Genomic DNA, 11,040 nt, shown 5'->3' on the forward strand with positions numbered 1-11,040 from the left:
ATATATGAGGATGTTTTGATAATATGATAACAAGATTTGTTGCTTATACTATTAATATAATTGATTTTTGTTGTTTGATTAGAGGTTGTTTCAACGGTTGTTGATAAAGCAATCAATTAACTAGATTAGATTAGACATATAATGGTATCAGACAGATAAAAGATTCACGATGTATTTTTCTTTATCACCATGAAATTTTAGTATCTGTAGATTGTGACTTAAAGATAAAGTTTGTTAGCTGAAATAGGCCCTAAACTCTGATTTGTCTCCTGTTGATAAAGCCTATTTGTGACTTATGGTCCGAGATAAACTTTATCACCAATGAGTTACAGTCTCAATTTTTTATTTTCATCTTGAAAGTGAACAGGGTATGATAATTTTATTTTATTGTAAATTTGTATTTTATTGGCTACTGTTGTTAAAAGCAACCTTTCATGTTGTTATGTGATAAAAACATTTTAATTCGTTATAATGAATTAAATATTTGGTACCAATGCAAAATCGCCTTTTATTTTTTAAACGATCACCTAATATAGGTTTTTGTGTAGAGTAGTGAAAATGTATTGGTGTAACCTGATTGTCTGATAAATATAATTAATCAAACAGTTTTGTCTTCTTTTTTTTCATAATAATCTTATAATAGATATGTTATAAATCTATTTTTTTTTCTAAATTATGTGAAAATATTTATGTATTATAAACCAGATTAAAAAAAAGAGAATAAGAATTACTAAAATGGTACTTTATTTTAAAGCATAATATAAAGAATGTAGGATAAATATCACTTTTAAGGAATGTTGAGTCAAAAAATACTGTTGAGAAAAAAAATTGTGTTCAAATGAGTTACTCTAAGAAATATTAATAAAGATTTATATAAAATATTTATACATTTTGTATGTACATAATATAAATTGTAAACTTGTAACAATAAAATTTACAAATGATAAAATTTAAAATACATTTATCTTAATATCACCATATATTGCTTCAGCCTGTAATATCCCACTACTGGGCATAGGCCTCTTCCTACATGTAGGAGAAGGATCAGAGCTCAATCCACCACGCTGCTCCAATGCGGGTTGGCGGATATATTATTCCCTAATATGAGTAACGATCGTTATCAGGCGTAGATGATAACAACCGGAACCGACGGCTTAACGTGCTCTTCGAGGCACGGTGGGGAGACCCACAAGGACTGCACAAACACTCAGACCACGGCAAACACCTGTATGGCCAATACAAATGTTTGTCATGTGCGGGGATCGAACCTACAACCGCCAGCGCAACAGGCACAATCGGCAATATCTAATAGATCTATACAAGTACTCAAAATATTAGTCTTGTATTTATAATCAGTTTTATTAAAAGTGTAATTATAAGTAAGTTACTTCATTGTAAAATTATCACATTTCATATTTATTATTACTGAAAATGTAGAAAAAAATATAAATAGATTTTCGTATATAAATAGATATTTTGAAGTTTTTTTAATATTTTCATCCCTTTGTAAGACTGGATCTAGAAACTTTACAGAAATATATATTAAATCCCTATATGTTAGGACACATCCAATATAGTGATCTTTTAAGACATACATATTTTGTGACATCACTTCTTACATTAACAGACCCTAGAGAGGAATTTTATTCCCTTTCACAATTATATTTCTAAGAAATTTCTTTTATAACTATTCTATATCAGAAACATCTATAAGATCATCATCATCATCATTCCACAAGTTCACGCCAAAAATGCGTGAACTCATCTATAAGATATTTTAACAATAATAATTTTTTTTCTACCATGACACCCCTATGTCGTTGAAGTATACTAGAGTTCTAAGAAATAAATGTTCATCATGTAATTTTTCCCAAAACAACATCCTCTCCAGAAATGGATTGCGACCTTTTGTTAATTCTGAACCTATACTTAAGTAATTTAAAGTTTTCTTGTCCACAACAGGGTCCCAAGTTATTTGTAGCAGTGGGTCATTGTCAATAGGTGTAGGATTTCTGAAAAATATTAATAAATCAAAAAATCGGAATAGATGCAGTTTAAATAATTGTGTTTGCTCACAAACGAAAAAAAGTCAAGTAACTACGCGTTATCAAAGATTACTCAAAAAGCAGTTATCAGATCTCGATAAAATTTATATGTGACCACATGATAAACATCAGCTTTCGATTAAATTAAAAATTATCAAAATCGGTACACCCAGTAAAAAGTTATTGCAGATTTTCGAGAGTTTCCCTCGATTTCTCTGGGATCCCATCATCAGATCCTGGTTTCCTTATCATGGTACTAAACTAGGGATATCCCCTTTCCAACAAAAAAGAATTATCAAAATCGGTACATCCAGTAGAAAGTTATGCGGTATAATACAACGTAGGTCGACGAAAAAAGCGTCAAGTAAAAACGCATTATTAGATATAACTCGAAAAGTACTTGTTAGATCTCAAATGAATTTAAATGGGACCAATTGACACACACCACCTTTCGATTAAAGAAAATTGTCGAAATCGGTCCACCCGGTCAAAAGTTCTGATGTAACATACATAAAAAAAAAATACAATCGAATTGAGAACCTCCTCCTTTTTTGGAAGTCGGTTAAAAAATAGGTTAGCTTTGATTTCAACACTAAACTTGTTTTATCTTAAAACCGAATACCGTTCATTCTTAGAAAAGATCAAATAGTTTTTTTTTTCTTTAAGCTTTACAGTTTTTGAGTACTTATCAAAATTTACTTGTATCCGACTTCAAAAACAGAAGGAACCCTCCTCTCTACTCGACTGTGTTTTTTTTATACGATGTTACCTGAACTTTTTACTGAATGTACCGACTGATGATTCTTTTCGAATCGAATGCTGGTACTCGTCACGTGGTTTCATTTCAATTTGATCAAGATCTAACGAACAGAGTTATCACTAATAATGCGAATTTAATTATTGGCGGTTTTACCGACTACTGACGATGTACTTATCCATGTAACGAAGTCGGTTTTTTAAGTTTCAGAGCAAACACAATTTTAAACAATATAAAACGCATTGATTTTTATTAACTTCTATTTCAGATTATATTCGTCACGACTACTAATTTTTTAATCTAGTCACATTTTTTTAAAGATTTATCTTTACTTTAAAGTTATACGTATGTAAAATGCACGATATTATATTATTAGGATACTAATGGGTATCATCATTACAGCCTATACAGTCCACTGCTGGACATAGGCCGCCACAAGTTTACGCCAAAAATAACATGAACTCATGTGTTTTGCCCATAGTCACCACGCTGGGAAGGCGGGTTGGTGACCGCAGGGCTGGCTTTGTCGCACCGAAGACGCTGCTTCGGCCCGTCTTCGGCCTGTATATTTCAAAGCTTGGATGGTTGGATGGTTATCCCGCCATCGGTCGGCTTTATAAGTTCCAAGTTGGTAGTGGAACTGTGTTATCCCTTAGTCGCCTCTTACGACACCCACGGGAAGAGAGGGGGTGGCTATATTCTTTAGTACCGTAGCCACACAGTACACTAATGGATATAGAATATTATATTTATTATTAATATAAAATATTTATAATTTGAATTTTTTTTGATTGTTTTCAAAAACCTTTTTACAAAACTTACTTATTATTATTAATTTTATTTTTATGGTCAATAGATATTAACACTTACCCATATTTAGCAAAATTTGTCCACATCTTAATAATTCTACTTCTAGTCATTACTGAATCTCGACTACCTTTGCAAACGGGTTGGCCAGGTAGTTTTATACGGAATAGATAAGGTAATTCTGCAGAATGTCCTATGGAATTCAGGAAATCAAGCTCCTTTGGTACATTCCATTGGCCCGCATTGTTTATGACATAATAGTAAACGGGACACTCTGGCGCGAACTGATTGTGCATCCGCACGGTTTTATTCACGTAATACAAAAAGTAGTAATCACTCAGTAGTTGTAAATATTGAGTTCTTGTGTGTTCGTTCAAACTTTCCGTACCATTAAAATAAAAATTTAACAATTGTTGGCCAATTTTTTTGGTTACGTCAGTGTCTATCGCGAGATATTTAGGTACTAGCAATGAGACGTCTGTGTTGAATTTTTCAAAATCATCGTAAAAATCGCCCTTAACAAACTGCAGTAGTGCAGCCTCAACATTATTGCTTCCGATTATAATCGGTACTTTGTTAAAATTCCCAGACTTAAGTATAATTAAAGGACTTTTGCTTAAAAATACCGGTTGACCCTCGAATTCTTCTTCGATGCACGGTTTAAACTTTAAATCAAATATTGCTTCTGCATTAATATTGGATGCGGTCAATGATATTTTTAAATGTGCTTTCGCAATATCTTCTGCTGGTATAGATTTTAACTCTTCCACAATTTCACACTTTTCAGTTTTTGTAATACCTAATTCCTTTGCTAAGTCTGCGACGGACTGCGTTGGGTTTTTATCTAAAGACCATCTGTTTAACGCAGTAGAACTTTGGATTATAGCCTTGTGAAATAACCCTGTTGCCATTGGAGACAGAATCATGAAATGTACAGAAGAGCCTCCCGTACTATTTCCAAAAAGCGTAACATTGTTTGGATCTCCACCAAAAACGCTTATATTTCTTTGAACCCATTTCAAAGCCATAACAATGTCTTTCAAACCAATATTACCAGGTGCTGAAAAGCCACGAGTTGAAAGAAATCCAAATGCTCCCAATCTGAATCCACATCTTACAAAAACAATTTCTTGATTATTAATAAGCGTCGGGTCAAATAGTTCATCACAATAATAAACGTAATTGCAACTTCCGATCCAGAACATTACTGGCATTAACTTGTCGGGTTTTACATTTGGACTTGACACTTCTATATAAAGGCAATCTTCCGATCCAACAACTGTATTTCCAATAGCAAAACACATTGGCACAGGGGCATCTTGTGTACAGTCAAGCAGATCCGTCCATGGCTGGTTAATAAGGGGTGGCTAAAAATAAAAACATTCTATTAGAGGTTATATCTATGCTCGTGTGATAAGAGATTTGTACACAAGACTATACTCTTCTTATGATTTTGACATGCGTATCGTCAGAAAAATCGTAATTTTTTTCTGACAATATACACATGTTTTGGACCAAGTCTCGTTCTTCTATCTGCTTTAGTTTCGGAAGTAATTTTGTAAAAAATGATGTGTTAAAAAATTTCGTGAATATCGATTATATTGATCTATAGTATATCTCTTTGAACCAAAAAAATTAGTAGACTGATAAAATTCAGGTAAATAATGTGAAGCGACTGATTATGAAATTATGTTTTGTTTTAGTAAGATTGTGCGACGATCATTATTCTACAGTTTACACAAAGATTAATTAAAGGTGCAATGGAAATTAACTGATTTTAAACCGAAAAAAGGAGGAGGTTCTCAATTAGACCGTTTTTATGATTATTTTTTATGTTTGTTTCCCACCTTACTACTACTGGGTGTACCAATTTCGATGATTCTTTTTTATTTGAAAGCTGGTGCTTGTCGTGTGAATATGATAGATATTTAACGAGTACTTGTTGAGTCAAAATCAAATAATAATTTTTATTCAAATAGTCTTCAAAAGCATCTCCGAATCGTCATCAATACAAATTAAAATTTTAGTTATTGTTAATCTTAAATTCCTATAGTATTAGGAATAACTAATAATGCGTATTTAATTGATTATTTTTTCGACTACCTACGTTGTATAACTAGACCATGTAAATTTTATTCGGTGTTCTTTCGTTTGCAAACAAAAAAATTTCTAATTTTTTTCCGAAAATTACTTTTAAAATTAAATATATATTTAATAAACTAAAATATGTATTGAAAGAATATGTTTTACTCTACAAAAGGTAAAAAAGTAGGTACTCAAGTTGTACCTAACCTTAACTCAGTATACGAATAAGAATAACTTTAAATCTAGTTTTAGAACTCCTGAAAAATGATGCTTATAGACATGTATATTTTGTCACATAAGCCACGGATACCTATATCTCAGGTCTAATCTATCGCGGTTTATTAAGTATTTTAGATGAAAGGCTTTTCGGATTGCCCCTCCGCGCCTCCGCGGCTTAAAAAAAAACACTCTAGGTAGGGCAGACCAAGATCACGTGGACAGTGGGGTGCTCCGATTCGATTTTGGGTATTTTTCGAATTTTTAAACCTATATTGTAGCACGCAATGTTACTAATTTTATTAGAATATTATGTCTGACGCGTTATTTTGTTTAAAAGGGTCGACTTGTCAGTCGTTAAAGGTTAGTTCGTATCGTATTTTGATCTTGCAGTAAAGATCGTTTTTACGTAAATTTGTTCGAAAATAACGCGCGATAGTCGCAGTACGGAGCATAAGTACACTTACCGCAGCACCGGAATTAAGGTAAAGTCAGAAATAACAAAAATTTAACCTCCGATAAAAAAATCTACCTACATTGTACATTATAGCCCAGGAAACAATAGTTATATTATTAATTATTGAGCTTATTATTTTTACATACATTTGATTAAATATTTATTTTTATTTTATGTCTCTCAAAGTTGTTACTTATTTTGTTGGTTTACTAACTGATGACCAACTGTGGTGACTATGGGCAACACAAAGAGTTCACGCCATTTTTGGCGCGAACTTGTGGAGGCTTATGTCCAGCAGTGGACTGCAATAGGCTAAAGTGATTACTAACTAAGTATATTAGATTATTTCTAGAGTTTAAAATTGTTAATAATAGCATTTGGTAACATGAAAATATTTATGTATTTATACTTTATTGGACAATACATCAAAGAATTGTACATAAGACGGGCTCAATGCTAAAAGCATTCTAAATATAAATATATCACACTTAAAAAGCCTTGAATCTTATTGTTTATTTAATATGTCCTAAAACGTTGTTTTGAGATGTTTGTCTTTCACAATTCGTGACTAAGTATATCGTAATAATCTCGTATTCGTGAGTAGGTATGATGTTATCGTTTATATGCAAATAAAATAAAATTAATTTAAGTTGAAAGGTGATTAAATTAAGTATATATTAGATTATAAAATAAATAAATAAAATACAGAGGTATATCTATCTTGATCATATGATTGCGATAGTATTTAATTTTATAGGGATGATGAGGTGTAATTTTAAAAGAAAATCTTAAAATAAATTAACTTGTGGCTACCACAACATTACCAGAAGCATTGCCATTACCGTTTTACCACTTCACTTGATGACCTTACCGTTATTACTAGGAACTATTGGAAAAAACTGTGCCGTATTCAAGAAACGAGAAATACTGTGTAATCATCACAGCACGCCATGCAAGAAGCGGATACCATCGACAACATGCAGACTTCTATAGTCCAACCCGCCCGAGTATACTTTTACTTATTCTTATTTCCACGTGTATCGTCACGATGTGTCCACAAACCACCGCCGAGTGGAGCAAACGCCGGACGTCCGTTCCAAAGAGTCTAATGAGTGAGCCGCAGAAATGCAGTATGTAGTCATGCAACAGAGAGAACACGCGCAGGAAAGAGAGAGCCGAAAATCAACAAAAACGATTGGTTAATGCGGTTTTTGATTGTAAATATTTCTTTATATATATAGCCGTTTGCTCAATAAATTATTTCCGAGCCCTCCTAAAGGGCTACCCTTTTTCTTTCACGGCTGAGCTTCGTTACCCTACCCAGTGACGCTATCAAGGCCAAAATGTATTACATTCTGATCGATACTTTAATTTCGACATACCTACGTACCTTAAATCTACAAATACAAATATATTTTACCGTACAGAAACAATACATGTAACATAAAATATGCAAGAAAAAAGCAACTATACATACACACAAATAGGCATATTTGCAGACATGAAACTACATATACATACATATATAGTAATCTTTCAAACGGTTCTTAAATGACACTAATGATTGTGCACGCCTTATATTTACGGGTAAAAAATTCCACAGTTGGACCGCTTGAACAGAGAAAGAGCTAGAGTAAAAAGATGAATAATGAGAAGGAATTTTAAGAAAGAGGTCATCAGAGCGAAGAGACCGATCGTGAACATTCGATAGTAATTTAAAGCGTTCTTTTAAGTAGCAAGGCGTCTTCGGATTGAAGTTGAACAGTAAACAGTAGAGATGATAGAGAGTGAGTATTTCGCGAAGTCTAATTAGGAGCTACCCGAGTGTCTTTCGAAAGTCAGAAATATGGTCATATTTCCTTATCCCAAAAATAAACCGAATATAGAGATTTTGAATACGCTCGAATTTATTAAGTTGGTCTTTCCTTCCGTCAAGATAACAGGAGTCGGCATAATCAAGGATAGGTAGAAGGATGGTTTTTACTAGCGTAATTTTTGTGGAAATAGGTAAAATATTTCGTAACCTGCGAAGAGAACTGATCGCGCAAAACATCTTACGGCTTAGTTCCATTTGTGAATTCCAAGCTAAATTTCGGACAAAAATAACGCTTAAATTTTTCACTTCTGTACTGTAAGGAACAATACATAATATGTTTAAAATGTATGACTGTCAATATCAATGTTATCAACGTTCTACTATTTTTTTGAATATTGTTAGATATTAATTTATTTATTAACTTAGAAGTTATTAGGCGGAATTATTAACTTAGAAGGTTCTCAATTCGACTTAATTGTTGAAGTAAAACTTCTTTACCCACGCTTGACTTAGGGAGTAAGCTGGTGAATGAGTGGCGAAAGCATGACGAAAAGTATGATCAACGAGGCGAACGGAAGTCTAGAGGGTTAAGTTATTTGAAGATGGAAAGAGAGAGTTACGTTTCGTCTGTAATATAGTAGTTTCGTGTGTAATGTAGCGGCAACTAAATAAGTTTTAGTTCAGTCGTGTGGTCTTAAGCACACTCGTTTTTTTTTTAAAGCGAAACTTCATTATGCGCACGAGGGGTAAGATTTTTACGAATCAAATGCGTCACGCGTCACGAATTTTAAAACGTCCATACCACGTTGAATACACCGGTTCTCGTCCCGATCACCGAAGTAATGCAACGTCGGGCGCGGTCAGTACTTGGATGGGTGACCGCCTGGGAACACCGCGTGACGTTGGCTTTTTGTTTTTTGAAATGATATTTCTTTAGGCGCATGAGGGGTAAAATTTTTACGGGTCAAACCCGTCACGACGTCACGAATTTTAAAAGTCCATAGCACGTTAATACACCTACACATAATTAATACACCGGTTCTCGTCCGATTACCGAAGTTAAGCAACGTCGGGCGCGGTCAGTACATGGATGTACATCAGGCTCATTGTAACTGCCTTTTAAGAATAATCAAAATGATACAAGAATGAAAACCGTAACTTTAATTTAAGATTGCATCTATAAAAATCAAAAATAGTTCTAGCTTCTGATAACCAATATTCAAGTGTAGCATTTACAGAACTAAATTTATTTTGCCATGTATTTATCTTTCGAGAAATTGAGTGGCTAGATTGATTAGATGATAGTGACTATAGAACAAAACTAGAAGAATCTTAAAAAATAGTAAAAGGTCATCCAGTATTATTACAAAATGTTAAGTTTTATACTTACCATGAATCTCAAATTTCCTAGAGGTGGCTTTGCATAAGGAATACTTTTGAATTTATAATATGTACCTTCATCCCTTTTATCTATATAGCCACATATGGGCCCATCTTTAGTTTCCAAAATGCATTTAAGATTGTCTGGTAAAGTTTCCATTATGTTAAACTAGTGTTCTATCTGAAAACAAAAACATGCTTTAATGTTTTTATTTGTTGTATAATAAAAAAAAAGTATGCTTTTCAACATTAAATGAACTAATAAGTATAATATTTTATATAGTAGTAACTGAACTGAAAATTCTTATATTATCAGATATCCAGCTACAGCATAATGAGAGAATGAAGTTACAGGTTAAAAATGAACTTATATGCACATCTTTGATACATGATAAAGTAAAGTAGACAAGATAAAATAAAGAAATAATGTTGAGATAAGCATGTTCAAAATATTTTAATAATTTAAACTTCCAAACTGAAACCAAAAGGTGTTTAAGTTGTTAGAATATTGTAATAAGTGGGTTCTGGGTGACACTTCCCAGAGGCACGGCCCTGTGCCACCCACCGCGTCGCAGGTTGCGGATAGCGAAACAGCTTTCAGATATGGAGGCTAGCTGCTTTGGCAGTCGCGGACAATAGGGCGGTCCATCTTGAGGGGTGCTGGGGTAGCTTATGGCTGAGTTACCTCTATAAAGCGGCACGAAACCCTGTGAGAGTGGACGACAGTGGCGAGTACGAGCCGCCACTCTAAACAAAGCTCAGACCCGGGGAGACCAACCTCGTCAACCTTGAACTGGTAATTGGTCTAGGAGACGCTAGCTCCGAATTAAAACTGCAAACCTGCTGCCTTGTAGGAGAGATGTTGGATCATTAAAGGCTAGGTTGTCACACCGAAATTCTGGCGTGTAGTACCTTGGGGAAGTACTGCACTACGCTCCCAAACCTTGTATTATGAATGAGTGAGCCTAACGAGACTGTTTTGCCATGCCATCCGGTTAGCACCCGGCGCGCACAGGTATCCGGGCCTGTGAGTGAGAAATTGGTTACCGAAGACTATGAAGGGGTGGGTACCCAGGCCCCCTCATTAGTAAATACTACTGGTCTTAAAGAAACAAATAAAAAGCTGGTTCAGCAAGCGTTCCACCCTAGTCTTTTTGTATCTAGACCTAGGAGTGCGTCTATGAGTTCCGTGGTTGACGCAAATGCGCAAAACATAGATCTTGCTCGTCACTCGGAAGTACAAACGTTGAACGTGACGGAGTTTTCCGAGACAGAGAACATAGATACCAATCCTCCCTCGTGGCAGCGAGTCCCAAGCATAAGAAATGCCAAAAGGAAAAAAATGTCTACACCCTCCCCTGAAAAAATAAGCATCTCAAATAGATTCAGTGGTCTTCCCACCGACCAGATAGAAGAAAACTGCCCTGAACAAGGTGACGCTCCCAAAAAGACGTCCAAGCCACCACCTATTATCCTG

General features: G+C 34.3%; 1 protein-coding gene and 1 pseudogene across 1 annotated transcript; one reads left to right on the top strand and one right to left on the bottom strand.

Annotated features, from left to right (window-relative positions):
* Positions 1-1,340: 1,340 nt before the first annotated feature.
* On the bottom strand, positions 1,341-9,723 carry LOC123655388 (juvenile hormone esterase-like). Its single transcript, XM_045591202.1, has 3 exons — positions 9,574-9,723; positions 3,673-4,976; positions 1,341-2,012 (listed from the first exon to the last, which is right to left on the bottom strand). Exons 1-3 carry the CDS (start codon positions 9,721-9,723, stop codon positions 1,799-1,801), a joined length of 1,668 nt encoding a protein of 555 aa, XP_045447158.1. The 3' UTR covers positions 1,341-1,798.
* Positions 8,972-9,091, top strand: LOC123655445 (annotated as a pseudogene).
* Positions 9,724-11,040: the final 1,317 nt, after the last annotated feature.

The sequence above is a fragment of the Melitaea cinxia genome, chromosome 7 (assembly GCF_905220565.1).
Source record: "Melitaea cinxia chromosome 7, ilMelCinx1.1, whole genome shotgun sequence".
Classification (NCBI taxonomy): Eukaryota; Metazoa; Arthropoda; class Insecta; order Lepidoptera; family Nymphalidae; genus Melitaea; species Melitaea cinxia.

Bases quoted from the DNA above. Each gene is read 5' to 3' on its own strand.
- LOC123655388 (XM_045591202.1), bottom strand. From the start codon at position 9,723: ATGGAAACTTTACCAGACAATCTTAAATGCATTTTGGAAACTAAAGAT. The intron at 4,977-9,573 runs GTAAGTATAAAA...TTTTATTTTTAG, and splicing joins TAGGAAATTTGAGATTCATG to CCACCCCTTATTAACCAGCC. The intron at 2,013-3,672 runs GTAAGTGTTAAT...AATATTTTTCAG, and splicing joins ACAAATTTTGCTAAATATGG to AAATCCTACACCTATTGACA.